Consider the following 19,794-nt stretch of genomic DNA (forward strand, 5'->3'; position numbering starts at 1 on the left):
AGAGAGAGGCGCTCACAGTGTTGTCTTTCTGTCTGTCCCTGGCGGTGGTAGGAGGAAGACCCTGTGGACTATGGCTGTGAGATGCAGCTCCTTCAGGACGGGGCACAGTTGCAGCTGCAGCTGCAGCCCGAGGAGTTCGTAGCCATTGCAGATTACACCGCCACCGACGAGACACAGGTACCTGTGTTTGCTCCTCATACCTTGACTGAAGGAATCTCAGAATACCTCGCAGCGGAATTCAGGAATTCACGTTCACAAGATTAAACGAGACCCGCGCATGACTGTTCACCTCTTATCCTAACACACTGCCCTATCTGGTGGGTATAGAGATGCCCTTCAGGAAAACACCTCCCTGCTCGGAGAACTTGGTATAGAACCCTCCTGGTCCCAGAACAGCGAGGCTATCAAACCGTCCTATGCTCTTGAGTCTGGTAGGAACACGTCTGTGGAGTCTCCTAACTGAATCAGACACACATAGCTAGCTGCCTGCCTTTGATTTTAAAAGCGTTAGGTAAAGGCTGGCAAGATAGCTCAGTGGGTATTGGCTGACAGCCTGAGTTGGATCCCTGGAGCCTTCATGGTAGAGAGAACACTCTGGCCTCAGTACACATACTGTGGCAAATGTATGTACATGTACACACACGCACTCACGCACTCACACACACACACGTACGCACGCACACAGGCGAGTACACAGAATTTTAAGAAAAGAATGTGGATGAGGCTGTGTTCTTTCTCATGGCTGTCCCCACACAGCACTTTTATCTTGCTGTTGATCCCCTCCCCCCCGCAGGTGGTTGGTGATCACCGAGGTCGTGGTGATTTGGTCACCCACGGTGGGGGCTTACCTACCCAGTTACTGGTGAGATGCGGGTCAGCTGGACTCTCTCTCGAACTGTAACCTCTGTCTTGGTGACTGTTTTCCAGCTCAGCTTTCTGAGAGGAGAAAAAATTCTGATCCTGAGGCAAACCACGGCGGACTGGTGGTGGGGCGAACGTGCGGGCTGCTGCGGGTACATCCCCGCAAACCACCTTGGGAAGCAGGTGGAGGAGTACGACCCGGAGGACACCTGGCAAGATGAGGAGTACTTCGACAGCTATGGGACTCTGGTATCGCCTTCCAGATTCTCTGTTCAGCTGGGAGAGGGGAGGGAGGGGGAGGGGAGGGAGGGGGAGGGGAAGGGGAGGAATTGGGTGGGGAGAGGATGGGTGGGGGAAGGGGAAGATGGGGGAGGGGGAGGGGAGGGGAGGATGGGGGAGGGAGGGGGAGGGGAGGGTGGGGGAGGGGGGAGGGGAGGGGAGGATGGGGGAGGGGGAGGGATGGAGGTGGGGTTGGAGGAGGGGTGTTGGAGGTGGGGATGGGGGTAGGTGTGAGGCTCTTCCTAGTGTTCAGGGTGGGCAATACAGTCCTTCCTATTGACTCAGAGTCACCTAGGTCTGAGGATATTCTGCTCTGTCACCATGGGGTGACCAGAGCTGTGTGTGACAGTTGACGTGAGTGTGCTTGTAGTACAACAGCTCTGTGCATAGATAAAGGAATCTAAAATCCGTGTACCTCTCACATATCTCTGTATGGTTTTCTCTTTCTTAAAAGTAAGAACATTTAAAAAAATGGAAAAGCCCCTTTGGCGGGCTCATTGACCTGTAGCTGTCGTCTGCTGACCCTGGCTAAATATTAGAGTGAGAAATTCCTAATTTCCCTTCTCACGGCTTTAAGAAAAAAAAGCAGTATGTTCCATTTTAAAATTGAAATAGAAAAGTTATATAGTTTAACTGACAGTGATACTACTCCCTAAAGCCCTTTTCTCCCTCTGCTGTGGAGGTCAGTGACCCTATGGCTCAAGGTGCAGCCTTGCTTAAAACGAGGTCAAGAACAAGCTGTTTGTAAGGTGAATGTTCCAGATTCGAGGCCGAGTGGAGAAGGGCGGAGCTGGACTTTTGCCTCAGTCACTGTTCTAGGGCTATGAGGAGACACCATGACCGTGGCAACCCTTACAAAGGAACGTATTTAATCCGGGGTTCGCCTGGACATGCTATATGTCAAGATTAAATCTAAAACCACTGGTGTATGTATATGATTAAAGCCTTTAGTCCACGGGCTGGAGAGACAGTTCAGTGGTTAAGAGCAGTGGCTGCTCTTCCAGAGGTCCGGAGTTCAAGTCCCAGCACCCATATGGTGGCTCACAACCATCTGTAATTCCAGTTCCAGGGGATCTGTCGCCCTCTTGTGGCCTCCATGGGTACTAGGCATAAGCATACATGCAGGCACAACACCCATACACATAAAATAATACAAGTAAAAAAAAAAACCCATCTCTCCCCTAACAAAATGAGACGACACAGTTTTTTAGTCTCTTCAGGAAAGGTACGCAATGAAAGAAAGACAGAGGCAGCTTTGCATGCACCACCATGGCCGTTCAACTTCCCCCAGCAGCCCTGTGTGAGGACCCTCTTGGCTAGAACAGCTAGGATTCTGTGCTAAACTGTAAAAACCTCATGCGGGATTTTATTTGCTGTCAGGAATAAGATATTTTGCCTCAGTTCGCCCTCGAAATAGCCCGCGTCCAGCTCCAGTTACGGACAGATGCGGAACACATCCCACAGTGCACTTCAGCGTTTCTTTCTGGAGTCTCGTTCATTCTCTTACGGTTCGCTGCTCTGGCCACAGCTCTGTAAGGCCCGACCTTCAGCATTTTCCTTGTGGTCTTAGGTGTTTGCGGCTTTGTCGTTATGGCAGCCTTGTGCTTTTTTCTCCACGGCCAACACGGTGCCATGTCAGTGGGTACACGATTAGAAAGAAGCGATGGCGCTTACATGGCGTCCTCCTCCCTCTGGTGCGCATCTCGTTTTCTCTTTCAGTTTTGAGGCTCTTCTCGAGCGGGGCCTGTTCATGCTTGGGTACGCTTGGCTCGCGTCACTGTTGGGTGACGGTCTTCGTGACCGTCTCATGTGCTGTCTACCTTGTCCAGGTGGTGAAAGGAAGGCCCTAGAATCTCCAGCCACCCTGTTTCTTCTGCTCCCTTTGGTTGGTCTGCGTGTCTTTTTTTTTTTTTTCTCTTTTCTTTTCTTTTTTTCAGAGCTGGGGACCAAACCCAGGGCCTTGCGCTTGCTAGGCAAGCGCTCTACCACTGAGCTAAATCCCCAACCCCTGGTCTGCGTGTCTTGAAGTCCTGTTATTATCTCTACACGTATTTAGAACTTGATGCCCGCTTGATGAATGGACTCCCGTGTGGGTGGGCCCCCGACCTCAGTGTTCTTGGAACATCCTTCGGTCTGAAGTACCTTGTGTGATGTCATTGCAGCCCCCTACCGCAGCTCTAACTGGTTTGTTTTAGTACATCACATTCTCCATCTTCTCCTCTTTAGCCCAGTCTGTGTTTAAAGCGAGTGGCTTGTAGGCAGGATGGTGGCTTTTGACATTTTTTTTTTTAATCCAGACAGCCTCCAGAGGGGAGGGCAGACTGAGGATAGACTTTGTTTTCATTTTGGGGCCATGTCATTGGGAGCAGCCGTGGGGCCTCTGAAGGCCCCACCCAGACCTCCTGTTTGTGTTGATGCCCACTTGAGCGTTGTCTAGGCGACGCCTGGGAGGCAGCAGCTGCAGTTTTCTGTGCATCCTAGAGCATCTCCCTCCAGTGGTACCTCAACATTGCTTTTATAGTTTGAGTGCACTACATTGGTTCAGCCTTGTCGGCAGCCATGGTTCTGCTAGCCCCCAAAGGGGCCTTTCTCTGCTTCTTTGAGATCAGATGTTTTCTCACCTCCAAGTGAAGGTGAGAGCATTGGTGCCCACCCACCCCCATTATAGTCTTGCAAGGAATTGAGTGCTAAGCTTGAGTGACTTTTTTTGGGGGAAGACCCTGATGCCTCACTGACAGTCGATGCAGGATGTCCAGGGCTTTCTCTTGATGGATACCAGGTGAGGATGCAAAGTCCTTCCCGCCTTTAGAAGCGTGCGTGGGGGGTATTCGCCCTTCTCTTCTGTATGGTCCGCATCAACCTCATCTGACTGACTTGGGGAAGAGTATGTTGAAGGAAGAGAGGAAATCCTGGACCGATCTGGGACAGTTCCAGAAGCCTTCCTTTCTTAAGCTGTCCGCTGTTACTCTTATCTCTGGGCATACCTGATCTTTTGATTTTAAAGCCCATCGGTTGCTAATAATTTTAGGACTAGGGGTGGGAGCATAAGCCGTGTCCCCTGTTGTCTGTGGTTCGGGTGCAGGCCCCTGAAGTGATTTCTTTATGTCCTGCTTTTAGAAACTTCACCTGGAAATGTTGGCTGACCAGCCTCGGACAACCAAGTACCACAGTGTCATCCTGCAGAACAAGGAGTCTCTGAAGGACAAGGTCATACTGGATGTGGGCTGCGGCACCGGCATCATCAGCCTTTTCTGCGCTCATCATGCCCGGCCCAAGGCAGTAAGTGTGTCTGCCCCCGCTGTGCCCAGCCGTGGGCCAAGGTGGCAGCTGGCTGGTCACCACCATGTAGCTTGCTTTCTGCTCTCGGGAGGGAAGTAGGCCACTGGCCCACACATAGCTGAGATTGTGACCTACTGTACGGGTCGTGAACCATTTAAAGTGAGCAACATCAGTGACAGAGATTCTGTCAGTGGGCTACCTGACAGGGTAGCCAAGAAGCCAGTTTACAGGGAGTGCTGACTGTACCCAGTGAGGAGCAACACCCAGATACTTTTCCGGCTCTCCCTTGAGCGTCTGGTATGGCCGTAGACACACTCACTGTTTGTCTTAGGTTTTTTTTTTTTTTTCATTGCTGTGACAAAGCACGAAGACCAAGAAGCAAGTTGGGGAGGAAAGGGTTAATTCAGCTCACACCCCCACATTGCTGTTCATCACCAAAGGAAGCCAGGACAGGAACTCACCCAGGGCAGGAACCTGGAGGCAGGAGCTGATGCAGAGGCCATGGAAGGCTGCTGCTTACTGTCTTGCTCCTCATGGCTTTCTTGGTCTGCCTTATAGAACCCGGGACCACCAAGCCCAGGGCCGGCCCCACCCACAATGGCCTGGGCCCTTCCCCACTGACCACTGAGAAAATGGCTTACAGCTCATGGATGCTTCCCCTCAACCAAGGCTCCTTTTTCTCTGACAACTCCAGCTTATGTCAGGTTGACACACAAAACCAGCCAGTACACTGTCCTTTTTTGTCCTGGGCACTTGTTTTGTGGTTACAGGATGTGTGTGTCACACATGCGGGAGCCCAGGTAGCAGGGCTGAGGTCCCGGCCGCCTGCCGCTGTGCTTGCATTTGTCGAGGAGGCTCAGGGAGGAGGCGGAGTAATCAGTGGTACTTTCTCCAGTATCCCGTCCAGACTACAAGAGCGCTGATGGCTTGGCAGGCCACAGGCTTCCATTCACATCGCAGAGTCTTCTGCTACCCCTGTTCCGGGACCGGTTGTGATTTGGGAGAACAGAGGTCACAGGCCTGGGTGGGTGGGGGGTCAGGTCATGTGCTAACGGTCCCCCTTTCTGCTGCAGGTGTACGCGGTAGAAGCCAGTGACATGGCCCAGCACACGGGCCAGCTGGTCCTGCAGAATGGCTTTGCTGACACAATCACTGTGTTTCAGCAGAAGGTGGAGGACGTGGTGTTGCCCGAGAAGGTGGACGTGCTGGTGTCGGAGTGGATGGGGACCTGTCTCTTGGTAATGCCTTGGCCTGTGGTAGTGTGGGGTTCCTTTGAAAGTCACCATTTCCCATGGTTCACCAAGTTGCAGTACATAGATGACATAAATGGCCCTAGAGCAGTGCAAGCTGTGTTCACACACCCCAACCCCCTGCATCCACAACGATATGCTGGCACAGCCGTACAAGTGAGCCAGCCACAGCATGTGCTCTTGTGGACAGCCCCAGTCACCTACACTGAAGGAAGGAGGCCAACCTCCACACTGTGGGACTCCATTCAGAGAATGGAGAGTTTCCTGAATGCCGGGGCAGTGTGTGTGTGTGTGTGTGTGTGTGTGTGTGTGTGTGTGTGTGTATGTCCACCAGCAGATGTGTCAGCAGAGCTGCTGCTGGTGCTGACCTAGCTGTAGGGACACGTCCCAGGGGTACCCAAGCTCATGTGGATTGTATACCTTGTTAGGGCAGTTCTATCTGATAACAGAAAATAAAAAGTAAAGGTCACACCTCTGTTTCCTATGTGTCTTAGTCAGGGTCTGTATTCCTGCACAAACATCATGACCAAGAAACAAGTTGGGGGAGGAAAGGGTTTATTCAGCTCACACTTCCACATGGCTGTTCATCACCAAAGGAAGTCAGGATTGGAACTCAAGCAGGTCAGGAAGCAGGAGCTGATGCAGAGGCCATGGAGGGATGTTACTTACTGGCTTGCTTCCCCTGGCTTGCTCAGCTTGCTTTCTTATAGAACCCAAGACCACCAGCCCAGGGATGGCACCACCCACGTGGGCTGGACCCTCCCACCTTGATCACCAGTTGAGAAAATGCCTTCCAGCTGGGTCTCATGGAGGCATTTCCACAACTGAGGCTCCTGTTCTGTGATAACTCCAGCTTGTGTCGAGTTGACACACAAAACTAACCAGTACATTATGTGTACACATATTTGTGAATGCAGGCAGGACAGTACTTGAAAGTAATCCAGTTCCTTCAGGGGCTGGGTTTTCTTGTGATTTGCATTGTGTTTCCTTTTCTAGATCCTATAAATTCTTACGGTCTTTAGCTTGTTGTAAAACCTGGGTAGATCACTAAGAAAGTGAAGCCTTCTGCCGCTTCCTGCGGCAGAAGGCGGCGGGACCTCTAGAGTTAGCCTTTAGCCCCTGCCCTGACTCTCTCATTCCTGAGTTTGAACTAAGTCTAGGTTCAAAAGGAAGCCTGACCTGTTTGTGTTGGTCTTACCGAGTCCTAAAGATGACAGACTTCGCTGATGGACTTCCTGAGGGCTTGACGGGAAGATGGGACACCTGTTCTTCTAAGGGACCCACAGTTATGTGCTTGACCAGAGGGTTATGAAAATGCCGGGAACGCCACAGACGAGCTAATCTTGTTAGGTAGAGCCAGGGTACACCTGGGAGCACTTTAAAGTCTAGTAGCGTGACTCCGGGTGTAACATTTTCACAAGCGTGTAAAACAAACCCCAAGTTCTCACATAGGCTTCCCCACCCAGCTGGGACAGTTTCAGGGTAAGACTGAAACCCCAAGATGGGCTGTGGCATTCTGGCTGTGGGGTTCGAGACCTCGGTGATACATCTGCTCTTTCTCCTCCCGTGCAGTTTGAGTTCATGATCGAGTCCATCCTGTACGCCCGGGATGCCTGGTTAAAGGAAGATGGCATCATTTGGCCAACCACGGCGGCACTGCACTTGGTACCCTGCAGCGCTGAGAAAGACTACCACAGCAAGGTGCTCTTCTGGGACAACGCGTACGAGTTCAACCTCAGTGCACTCAAGTAGGTGTGCGTGGCCACTCACAGGGTTTATCGCTTGCTGTGTTGACCACTGTGCAGGCATTTGATGAGGGTCTCAGTGCGTCTGAGAAGCAGAGCTGGTCCTGTCCGTCAATCTTTACTCTGTGGAAGACACAGTTTTTTCTCCTTTATGAATGACATACCTTATGTGTCCTCCTGGGACCCAGAATGGACTCAGAAACATTGCTGAGATTTTCTTGTTTCTGTCTCCTCTGCCTTCCCTGCCCACCCCTCTCGACTCCTCAGGCAGTTACGTGCATAGGGAACCTGTTACGGGTGGGGAGATGTGCCTCTTCCTGCCTTCCCTCTGTCTCAGCTATGGTAGCAATCCCTATCTTGTATTCCTGGAGGAGACTCTTCAGGACACTGGTAGAACGAGCAAGTAGTCAAGGTTTATTTTTAGCCTACGTACAAGTAAAGTGTTAAGTGAGTACCCCCTCCTGGTACAACAAACAAACGAGGGTCTTCACAGAAACAGCCCGCTGCCTAGTATCAACATCCGCGTCTGTTACTTTTCTGTTGCAAGGTGTTAAGACACCATGACTAAAAGTGACTTAGAGAGAAGAGTTCATTGGGCTTACGGCTCCAGAGGAATAAGAATCCGTCACGGCTGGGAGGCACAGAAGCAGGTAGCAGGAAAAGCAGCAGGATCAAGATGCCGAGAGCTCACGTCTTCAAATGTAAGCATGCGCTCAGAGAAAGTGAACCGGAAGTGGGGTGGGGCCATCAGTGCTTAAAGCCCGCCCCCTCTGACAGACTTCAGTGGCAAGAGGGAAGGGAAGGGCTCCTCTAGTATTTACATTGCCCAACCCCGGAGCGAACCAAGCTGGTTCCTTTCCTAGAAAGAATAGATGGAGGGTTTCTTGGGGGCTATCTTTACCTGCAGTTCAATCTGTTATAATTAGATGTATTAGATGCAAGAATATGTAAAAAAAGAGGCTGGTTGTGGTGATGCAAGCCTTCAGTGCCCAGGAAGCAGAGGCAGATAGATCTCTATGAGTTCAAAGTCAGCCTGCTCTACAGTAATAAGTTCCGGGCTAGCCAAGGCTATGAAGTGAGGCTCTGCACCCCCACTCCCGAAAAAAGAACACGCGAAAGGCATAACCCATAAAGTTGAGAAGTTTACTAGAGGAGAGGGCAGCCGTGACAATGCGTGCGCTGGGGCTGCTGGGAATGGCTTGTCTTCCCCGATGTCCTTCCTCTTCCCTGGACAGTTTGGCTGATTCATACTCGGGTGTAAACTTTCATACCCTTCTCAGCATTTTGGGCCTGGCCATTTCGCTGGTTTTCACTGTAACAGAACCTAATACAGCAAGCGACTCCTTACTATCAAGGGGAAATTTGGCAAAAGGAGCCCAGAGAGAACCTCACGTCCCAAGAAGGAGGCTCTTCTCTAGAGCGGACCTTGACATGGTGGGTGGGAGTGGAAGAGCCCCTCTAAGAGCATGGTTGTCCTGAAACACAGGAATTAAGACCTCCTGAGGTGAGGCTTTGCTGGAGAGTAGACCTTGAAATGAGGAAAGAGTCCCCCCACCAAGAATGAGACTCTGTTCTAGAACAGGCCCTGAGCCAGAGCCAGAGCCTCCTACAATGAATCTGCTCGAAGAATGGACGCTAGGACAAGCCTTCTAAGTTTTTGGGTGGTTTGAATGAGAACTGTCCTCTGCAGGCTCTGGTATTTGGACACTTGGTGTCCGGCTGGGAGGTTTAGGAGGTACAGCATTGCTGGAGGAAGTCTGTCAGAGGGGGTGGGCTTTAAGCACTGATGGCCCCACCCCACTTCCGGTTCATTTTCTCTGCCTGCATGCTTACATTTGAAGATGTGAGCTCTTGGCGTCTTGATCCGTGCCTTCCAGCTGTGACGGATTCTTATTCCTCTGGAGCAGTAAGCCCAATGAACTCTTCTCTCTAAGTCACTTTTAGTCATAGTGTTTTAACACCATGCAACAGAAAAGTAACGGATGCCGAAGTTGATACTAGGCAGCGGGCTGTTTCTGTGAAGACCCTCGTTTGTTTGTTTGTTTGTGGAATGCAAAAGACTTTGGAACTTTTGGACCAGAAAAGCAATTGACTGCTATAAGCAGAGCCTAAAGGGCCAGCCTCATTGGAGTGTAGGAGACAGTGGTGCCGTAGAGACAGGAGCAAAAGAGACTGAGGGGCCTCACCCAGGAGGTTTCAGAGGGAAGCAAGGACTATAAAAGTAACCAGAGTCGCGGTCGTTCTTGTGATAGTTTGTCAAAGAATCTAGCCGCCTTCTGCCCTTGTCCTAAGAACTTGCCTGGGGCTCAAATAAAAAGCAATAAATTTCCTTGGTGGAGAAAATTTCAGGAACATAAGATTGAATCTGTGGCATGGTTGTCACCGACAGCCCTTGGGGGCCGGATCTGCGATACAAAAGAGCAAGCAGGGCAGGTGGAAATATAAAATGTAAGTTCATAGAAAATAGAGCCCCAGGAAGCTAATGTTAGAACCAAGGCAGCGCTGGCTGGAAGAGAGGCTGTGGAGAGGCCTGCTCAGCCCTGGGACAAAGGGAAGAGTGCACTCAGAATAACACCCACTCAGCCAAGCCTCCAGCCTGTGAAGGAGAGCCTTCAGGGTCTTCTGCCCATATGAAATAACAACCGAACTTAAAAAAAAAAAATCAAAATTGCTGCTAATGTAGTTCAAGGGAGCCAGGATCAGTCCCAACCTGACGTTGTCATCTTCAGTGGTTTAAATGAGAATGGGTTTATATATTTGAGTGTTTGGTCCCCAGTTAATGGAACTGTTTGGAAAGGATTAGGCGGTGTGGCCTCGTTAGAGAGGTTGTGGCATCCTTGAAGTGTGGCCTTGTTGGAGGAGGTGTGGCCTCGTTGGAGGAGGTGTGGCCTTGTTGGAGGAGGTGTGGCCTCGTTGGAGGAGGTGTGACCTCGTTGGAGGAGGTGTGGCCTCGTTGGAGGAGGTGTGGCCTCATTGGAGGAGGTGTGACCTCGTTGGAGGAGGTGTGGCCTCATTGGAGGAGGTGTGGCCTCGTTGGAGGAGGTGTGACCTCGTTGGAGGAGGTGTGACCTCGTTGGAGGAGATGTGGCCTCGTTGGAGGAGGTGTGGCCTCGTTGGAGGAGTTGTGTCAGTGGGGTAAGCTCAGAAGTTTCAAGAGCCCCCATCAGGCCCTCTCTCTGCCTGCTGCCTGCCCACCAGGATGTAAGCTCTTAGTTACCGCCCCAATGTGATCCTCACTTGCCTGCAGATGTGTCCCCTGCCATGATGATCATGGACTAACCCTCTGGAACTGTAAGCAAACCCCCAATTGAACGATTCCTTTCGTACGATGCCTTGGTCATTGTGCTTCTTCACAAAAGTAGAACAGTATCTAAGCCATCATCCACGAGATACTGGCTTTACAGGCACAAAACATGCAGGAGTAAAGAGTTTGGGGATTCTTCCTCCATAAATTCAGAAAGCCACTGAGGGTAGGCCCTGTGTGGCAGGGGAGTCCCTACGTGAAGGCATTGAGAGGCCATTGTGTGAGGCCGTGAATAGAAAGCCTGGGTTGTGGTAAAGACCCCAGAATAGCGAGGTATCTACCAAGGAGAGAGATTCATGTTGCAGGCAGCGAAACGGGAGAGCAGAACCATCCAATTCCTTTGCAATTAAAGTCTCAACCATCGGACACGGGGCTGGAGGGCTTAGCTCTCACCGTGCGGAGGTTTGGTCTTGCTCTGGTCCTGTATTTTTCCTCCACGCGCCCACTCCTAATACTTGGAATGGTAATGCATGTACTTTGTTGTTATTTTAGAAGTATGTATTTGCCTTTTGGGTTTTATAGAGGTTTGCGATTGAGAGATTACACTGAGGCCCAGAAGGGACTTTGGACCTTTAAGTAATGTTGCTACTCTGAAAGGCCGCCAGGACTTTCGAAATTGGACCAAATGCATATGTATTATGATGCGGCCATGAGCCTCTGGGGGCCAGGGAGTGGAATGTGGTTGTTTGAGAAATGTCCCACGTGGCTCTGGTATTTGAACACTTGCTGTCCAGTTGGTAGCCCTGGAGTTGGGGAGCCCTGGATGTGGCCCTGTCAGAGGAAGTGTGTCACTGGGGGGCGGGCCTTGAAAGATGATAGCTTTGATCCACTTCCACGTAACTCTGTGGTGGTTTGTGCATCTTCGGCCCAGGGAGTGGCACTATTAGAAGGTGTGGGTCTGTTGGAGTGGGCGTGGCCTTGTTGGGGTGGGCGTGGCCTTGTTGGGGTGGGCGTGGCCTTGTTGGAGTAGGTGTGTCACTGTGGGCGTGGGCTTTAAGACCCTCATCCTAGCTGCCTGGAAGCCAGTCTTCTAGCAGCCTTCAGATAAAGACGTAGAACTCTCAGCTCCTCCTGCACCATGCCTGCCTGGACGCTGCCATGCTCCCACCTTGATGATAATGGACTGAGCCTCTGACCCTGTAAGCCAGCCCCAATGAAATGTTGTCCTTATAAGAGTTGCCTTGGTCATGGTGTCTGTTCACAGCAGTAAGACCCTGAGTAAAGACACTCTTTCTGTTTCATGCTTGTATTTTGTAAATGTGGGCTCCCAGCTCCCTTCTCTGCCTGTCATGTCTGCCACAATCCTCCCCACCACAGCAGACTCTTAACTGCCCATGGAGCCCGAAGCTCAAGCAGACTCCTTTTTCCCATAAGTCATGTTTTATCATGGTTTTTATCACAGCAACAGAAGAGCAGTGCAGCACCTCATAACCCCAGGATTGACACATCCCACAGCCTCAGGTTTCTAGGTATAGTCGGAGTTAGTTCATTTGTAATTTTGCAGTCTTCAGTATTGTGTGGGGTGTGGAAACACACGTTAGTTCCCAGTGCGTGTTCTGAGTGTGTAATGAGCATGAACAGGTATACCCAGGCTGTTCAGGAAGTATCAGGATTGCTGACTTCACTTCCTGGTCCGGTGGACACCCGTGCACTTGAGCCTGATTCAAGTGATTTCCTGAGGCCTTTGGTCTTTTATAGCTGCCTCTACTAGACAGGTGGGGCGAGCCGTTCCTTCCCCTTGAGAGCAAGGTGTGAAAGCCCCTTTGCCAAGTACATGAAACTACCAATATCTTCAGGGAGGGCCAGACCAGCCTCTGCTCCTGCTGATACTTTGGGAGGGTGGGGTACTGGTGGTAAAACATGGTCCTACAGGCATTTTATCTTATTTATTTTTAATTAAAAAGTCAAAATAATAGAGAATGTGATAGAAAAGCATCACGTCCTCCCTAATGAACACATGGAATCATTGTTCCTTGTTCAACATCCCAAAGGGAACAGAGAAGGAAGGGTCCTGTCTCTGGTGGTTCTCCAGCTCATCTAGACCTGGAGACATGGTAACATGTGGAGAGCTCTTTGGCTGTACCCAGGCAGGAGCCAGGGGTAGACAGACAAGGGAAGTCCTCCACAGTGCTGGCCTCTGGCACCGTTTCCAGTGTTTCACAGCAGTGAGGCAGATAGAAGCATCAGAAAGCGGTATTCCCATTTTATAGTCCACATGCGGGCCTCCCATAGGGGGGCCCTTAGCCCTTGGCAACAGCCGTTATTACAGCGCTCAACCTGAAATCCTTGGCTTTGAAGACTTGATACATTGTTGCAATTCTCTAATTCTCTCCACCTGAAATCCTTGCCTTTGAAGATTTGATACATCGTTGCAGTTCTCTAATTCTCTCCAACTGGTCATGGTCGGCTTCTGAGTACTCAGATCTCTGTATCTGACATGATAAAGAAGGGCCCACTGACCAGTAGGCTCTGAGGACCATCTAGTGAGGCCCAGCAAGGCTGCAGAGGGCAGCAGGGGGCGATCCTCCAGGCTGGGCCTTCAGCGCTCACTTACTACCAATATATTTACTGCGAAATCCTTGCCTCACGCCTTTTCTTTAACTCTCCCCTTAGGTCGTTAGCAATCAAGGAGTTCTTTTCAAGGCCAAAGTCTAATCATATCTTGAAGCCAGAAGACTGCCTCTCTGAGCCATGCACAATATTGCAGTTGGACATGAGAACTGTGCAGGTCTCTGACCTGGAGGTGAGAGACGGACTTGCTTCTGACGTTAAATTGCTACACAACACTGCAGCGTGTGTGTGTGTGCGTGTGTATGTGTGTGTATATGTGTGTGTGCGTGTGCATGTGTGTGTGTTGGGGGAGGGTAGGCAGGGGGAGAGTGTTTTATTTTTTTTAATTTTTTTTTTTTTGGGTTCTTTTTTTCGGAGCTGGGGATCGAACCCAGGGCCTTGCGCTTCCTAGGCAAGCGCTCTACCACTGAGCTAAATCCCCCGCCCCAAGAGTGTTTTATTGATGACTAGATTACACCAATAAATGAACCGTGTTTTCCTTAAGTTCTGTTTTGGTTTTATCTTTCGCGTTTTTATATTCTTTATATTTAATCTCTTTACTGTCTTCTGTTATTCTTTTACATTTATTCGGAGTTCCCGGCATCCTAAAAACTATATAAAGTTTGTTCCATTTATTGTGGTCTGGTAATTAAGTAACACATTCTTTCAGCTGTTTCAAGCCCTGTCAATGATGAAAACTCTTGCCTCCTTTCCCATGGTTACTTAGGTCCCGTGACTGCTGGGTGAGCAAAGGAGTTCGGGATGGATGTAGACTTGCTCGGCTGAGGTTAGGGTTGGGGGATGGAAATGGGCACTGGTTTGTGGCACCAACATGTTGTCCTGTGTTTGGGGGCAGACCATGCGTGGCGAGCTGCGATTTGACATCCAAAAGGCTGGGACCCTGCATGGCTTCACAGCTTGGTTCAGTGTACATTTCCAGAGCCTGGAGGAGGGCCAGCCTCAGCAGGTTCTCAGCACAGGACCGCTGCACCCGTAAGTGAGCCTACGGGGCGGGGGTCGGGTGGACTGGGGGAGGTGGTGGGGTTAGGCAGGGGGATAAGGAGTGGATGGAAGCAGGCTGGCTTTCTGTGCTCCAGGTACCCTCAGCCAGCCGCGTGGGGTGGTAAGGGATCCTCTGGCCTCTGCTTTGGTTATCCTCCTTCACCAGGAGATTAGACTTCCTGAGAAGTTTCCCTAGCATAGAAGGGCATCCACTCCCCTGACATCTCCTGGCCCCAGTCCATGAGGTTGCATAAATGGCTGGGGTGGCATGACGCCATCCAGCCCTTTGCTCTTCCGTAAAGGTGGTAGGTTGAGTCATCTGTGTATGCCCCCCCCCCTAGCTCCCTGTGATCCAGATCAGGGGGGAGAGGATGGGCAGGGACATTTGAAGAGTGACTGGAACCAAAGATCACTCAGTCACTGTGCCCTTTCCTGTCCTCTGGGCCTGGGGACACAGAACCCAATGAAGTCACTCAGCCCCGTGTGGGACACCCAGGCGAACCTTCCTTGCCTTCTGGAAGCCCAGCTATCTCTGTAATGTCCATTCTGCTGCGTCTGGAGCAGGGTGTCAGGCTCTGTGTTGTAGCTCTGATCCTGTAAGGACTTTGGACCATAGGGTTGCCTGTGGGAGGGCAGCTCTGGTTAGCACCAGACTAAGCTCTGTGTTCCTAGGTTTCTGGGCAGGACAGGACAGGCTGTCAGTGTAGAGGACCTCGTTGGGGCTACCAGATGAGGCTCGTAGGTGACCGTTCCTGTCTTGTAGCACCACACACTGGAAGCAGACCTTGTTTATGATGGACGACCCAGTCCCAGTCCACACAGGAGACGTGGTCACGGGTTCGGTGGTGTTACAGAGAAATCCGGTGTGGAGAAGGCACATGTCCGTCTGTCTGAGCTGGGTCGTCACTTCCGCAGTTGATCCCACGTCTCAAAGGGTAAGATGCTTCTTTGTAGAAATTAGGCCCTGTAGGGGCTGGCTCTCGGGGAGACCACCCCGGGTGGTTATTATGAACGGCGGCAGATGTGTGTCCCCTGCCATCGTTGACGTAGCCTTTCCTGTAACATTATAATCTTCACACAGGACAAAGGTGTTATTAGCTACATTCCTCAGTTCATATTATGGGATGTAGACAGTTCAAGAGTGTAAATGTCTAATACTCATGTAACGTAGTTGTTCTGAGAAGTCCCATGCCTGCCCAGGGGTGCTATTTGCCCTTTTCCAGGAAGAGCCACGTGTGAGGGTGAATATTCCATACTCCATATGTGGAATGGCCTGGGTTGGGGTCAGGCCTCAAGTCTTACAGGGCTACTGGAAATGAGAGCTCTATTTTTGGATACAGCATTACTGTGGGAGAGAAAAAAAATAATAATCAAATGGTTCTATTTTGTGGTCATTTTATATTCAGTGTCAAGATGTTTGTCATTTAAGTATGGGCGCTCGGGATACCATTCCATCCATTGTTAAGTTATTTGGAAATTCTGTGTGTTAGACAGGAATGGTGAACTCTTTTTTTTTTTTTTTTTTTTTTTTTTTTTTTTTTTTGGTTCTTTTTTTCGGAGCTGGGGACCGAACCCAGGGCCTTGTGCTTCCTAGGCAAGCGCTCTACCACTGAGCTAAATCCCCAACCCCTGAACTCTTCTTTTAATTCGGTCCTTTACAGGCTGGAGAGAAAGTCTTTCCGATCTGGAGGTGACGGTTAAGCACCGCGTGGGAGTCACGGCCGTGGTGTGCATCTTGGTGGAAGAAGATGCGTCTGGCCACCTTCTGTGACGTACACACTCACCCGTCCCATGCTGACCCCTTCCCACCCAGCAGGTGACATCGGGCCCCTCACAGCTCACCCCCCAACCCCCAGTGTCATTTCTCCCGTAGGCTGTGTATATATATAGGTGTTCATCCTGTGGTGCCCGTCGCTGCCAGCCGTGTTCCCAGCCGGGAGTAGTTGTAGATCCCTCAGACACACATTTCAGCCTGTGTACCTGTGACTGTGATGTCCACACCTTGTGTCAGTGGTGTCCTTGATGCCCTCGACCAGCTGCTGCACCTGTGGACTGTGGCTTGCCGAGCCGTGCTCCGGTATGAGAGATGGCCGAGCACCCGTGTCTCGGGGCAAGGACTGGAGGTGGCAGCGTGCGCAGTGGGCTCTGCATGGGTAGCCGCGTGTAACGTCTTATGGGTAAATTATATGTGGGGCATAGTACATGCTCAATAAATATTTTTTAATGAACAAAATATTCCATCTCCTGTTCCTGTGCATATACACTGTTTCTCAGAAGCGTGGTGTGGTGGTCTGGGTGAAAATGGCCCCCACAGGGAATGGAACTATTAGGAGGTGTGGCCTTGTTGGAGGAGGTGTGGCCTTGTTGGAGGAGGTGTGGCCTTGTTGAAGGAGGTGTGGCCTTGGAGGAGGTGTGGCTTTGTTGAAGGAGGTGTGGCCTTGTTGGAGGAGGTGTGGCTTTGTTGGAGGAAATCCTTCACTGGGGTGGGCTCGGAGGTTTTAGATGCTCCAGGGAAGCCCAGTGTCATTCTATCTTCCTGCTGCCTGCCTATCTGTATATAGAACTCTCAGACACCTCTCCGGCAACACGTCTGCCTGCGTGCCACCATGCTTCCAGCCATGCCAACGAGGGACGAAGCCCCGGAACTGTAAGTCAGCCCCAGTCAAATGCTTTCTTTTATAGAGTTGTCATGGTCATGGTTTCTCATTACAGCAACAAAACCCCAACTAAGACACGTGGGATTGAGACAGCCTAGGCTGACTCCATAGTAGGCTTCAAATTGGCAGTTCAGAAGACTAGGCCTAAGACTCTGTTTCCAAGACCTGGGCAAGTCTAGGCCCGGCCACCTGGCCTGAGGCAAGGGCAATAACAGGTCAGCCACGGTTTCCAGCCCCCGCGCCCCAGCAATGGTTCTGGAATGCCCCTAGAGATAGAGCCAACGGAAGGCTACCACTCCCTGGAATTCCCTTAATGTGTGTTCAGTCAGGCCTTCGAGCCCACTCAGGCGCCTCCGTCTTGGAAGACGGTAGCCCCCCCGCAGCATGCTGGACTTCTGCAGATTGAAACGCTCTTTGCTTTTGCGTACTGTTTGAGTCCAGGGATATCGTTCTTTGGCGAATCCTGGACCCTTAACGGGATCACACACTGCCTTGTAACATTTCTTAGTATTACATGTACATTCGTGGGTTTTCTGATTGTTTTGATGTTAAATTTTCATTTAAAGTATACTGTTGCCCCACCCCTACCCCCCAAAGTCCAACAAATGTCATCGTTCAGATGGAGCCTCATGCCAGGCATGAAGGTACAAACCCTCTTAGCTCTCAGAAGGCAGAGGCAAGGGGCTCTCAGTGAGTTAGAGGCCAGCCTGGTCTACTTACTGAGTTTCAGGACAGCCAGAGCTACACGGAGAAACCCTGTCTTGAGGGGGTCAGGGAATAGGGTGGGGGGAGAAGAGACTATGGCAGTAGACACCCCGTTTATATTGGAGGACAACAAATTCCTGGTAGAGATTCTTAGACTCCAGCTGTCCATTTTGGTGTGGAAATTGGTATAGTGGCCATCCTGAGTCCCTACACGGCATCCCTCTTCCTGAATCATTTTGCTCTCTTTGCAGAAGAAGCGTTCAGAGGAAAATGCATCCTGCTCCCTGGATGTCCAGTCATAGGAGTTAAGACGAGTCAGGAAGTGTCTCTTCCATTTAGAGCTGGATTCATCTCAGATGCAGAACAAGTGCAAAGCAAAATCTGGTGTGCGTGAGCTCAGGAGAGCCTCTTCACCCCGAGACTAGATGAGGTATTATTCAAATACATGGTCCTGAGTCTTGCAGGGAAAAGAGGAGTAAGCCTTTATCAAGAGTGTTACCTGTGTCATCCTCAGAAGCATTCTACCTCAGTCTCCCTAGTGCTGGGATTTACAAGGTTGTGCCGTCACACATGGCTTGACAAAATATTACTTAAACATGTAAATAATTACGTGCCCCAGGAATAAAGGCAAGAAGCATGTGGAATTCTAGCTTGATCACATAGACGTATTTATTACAAACGTGCACATGCACGCACACACACATACCACATACCATTTTGGTACCAACTTTTACACAGGCAACCTTGAATCATTATTGTTCCTACGTACAGAAGAGTTCTAAGGCTGATACCAATGGTTCCGTGCAGAGTCTGGAAGTTAACCGTGATGACAGTCAACAGTCCTTAGTCCCTGGTGTTAGCTGACACACGTCTTTCCCAAAAAAAAAATCTCCTTAATCTCAAAAAGATTCTCTCTGGCCTCTCCCGCCTTGTTCAGATTTTCTTAAAGGACCACGAACTGACTATTAAAAGATAGCATTTTCGGGGCGGCGGTGGCGCATGCCTTTGATCCCAGAAATCTGGGAGCAGAGGCAGAAGGATCCTTTGTCTCAAATTCTGCTGTTTTTTTCCGGATTTGCCAGTAGGTGGCGCCCTCTGCGTGTTGCTGTTAGCTGGCTCTTTGCAAATCTCCTTTCCTCTCCAGACTGGAAATTTCCAGATCCACAGTCATTTTTGGAGCCACACACTCTTGGCCCCTCCCCTGGTACTTCTTCGGCCCCGGGCTCAACTAGCCTTAGTTGGGCCCCCAGCTTCACACGGCAAGGTCCCTGGGACCTAGACATTATCTCTGGTGCTGGAACTGCCCGAGAACAGAGGGGGCGTGGCGGGGCCCCTGCTCCCTGCTGTTAGGACCTCGATGGGGAGCTGGCAGGCTGTGTCTGCTTCGCTTTGCAGCAGCTGGGCTCCTTCCACTAGCCTCCTCACTGTTTGTCCTGCAGCTCTCAGAAACCCAGGACTCCCCTTCCCTTGTTCTACAACCTTTCCCATCTGCCCCACCTCTTCCAGATTCCTCCTCCTCTCACCAACCTCAGGCTGGACCATGTCCGTCCCATCTACCTCCACCCCCTGACCCCACCCCTATTTAACATTTCATCTTCTGGATCTATTACCCCTCATTTGTTCCCCTCTATTGCTATCACTGTTCCTCCCGAGAGAGACCCAGTTTCCCTAACCTCCCTCACTTCCAGCGCTAACTTTCGGTCTCATCGTGGCCCATACTCGACTCAGGTCTCGGACTTTGATTTTCTGTTGTCTGAGCCACAGACCCTTCCTAGGAACGACTTAGAGGAACAGTAGCGCCCCTTCCTGATCGACCCACGTTCCTTTCTCTACCTCAGATCTGTAGCCATAAGATTCAGACTCCACCCCCAGCCCCGCCCCACCTTTTCTGATCAGCCCCTAGCCCTAACTGCCTTCCCGGAATCTGTCTTCTGCACCCCATCGCATGACCTGGGATGGTTGCCAGTAACTCCTTCTGACTTCTGACTCTGAGAGGATGAGGTTGGAGCACAAAGTGCTCCAATCATAGCTGAGGTGGCTTTGCCACCGGGTTCCAAGATGAACTTGTTAGTGACTCCGTCAACTTCAATGATGGCACGATGAGGCAAGTATCTTCTTCTGTTTATTTTTTTAATGTCTATGGGTGTTTTGCCTGCATGTAT

At 50.8% G+C, this 19,794-nt stretch overlaps 1 protein-coding gene and 1 non-coding gene across 7 annotated transcripts in view; both read left to right on the top strand.

Moving 5' to 3' along the window:
* The window catches only part of Prmt2 (protein arginine methyltransferase 2), a 28,709-nt gene extending 12,206 nt beyond the window's left edge, over positions 1-16,503 (top strand). For all 6 annotated transcript variants that reach the window (XM_063279461.1, NM_001025144.1, XM_063279462.1 and 3 more), the window contains exons 3-11: positions 52-177; positions 928-1,110; positions 4,258-4,419; positions 5,493-5,657; positions 7,242-7,417; positions 13,332-13,461; positions 14,125-14,261; positions 15,034-15,205; positions 15,932-16,503. In XM_063279461.1, the coding sequence (XP_063135531.1) occupies positions 52-177; positions 928-1,110; positions 4,258-4,419; positions 5,493-5,657; positions 7,242-7,417; positions 13,332-13,461; positions 14,125-14,261; positions 15,034-15,205; positions 15,932-15,964 (1,284 nt within the window). In that variant the 3' untranslated portion in view covers positions 15,965-16,503. The remainder of the gene's footprint in view (positions 1-51; positions 178-927; positions 1,111-4,257; positions 4,420-5,492; positions 5,658-7,241; positions 7,418-13,331; positions 13,462-14,124; positions 14,262-15,033; positions 15,206-15,931) is intronic.
* Mir678 (microRNA 678) lies at positions 16,318-16,400 on the top strand. Its single transcript, NR_032769.1, has one exon. It is a non-coding gene; the product is annotated as a microRNA 678 (primary transcript).
* Positions 16,504-19,794: the final 3,291 nt, after the last annotated feature.

The sequence above is a fragment of the Rattus norvegicus genome, chromosome 20 (assembly GCF_036323735.1).
Source record: "Rattus norvegicus strain BN/NHsdMcwi chromosome 20, GRCr8, whole genome shotgun sequence".
NCBI classification, from domain to species: Eukaryota; Metazoa; Chordata; class Mammalia; order Rodentia; family Muridae; genus Rattus; species Rattus norvegicus.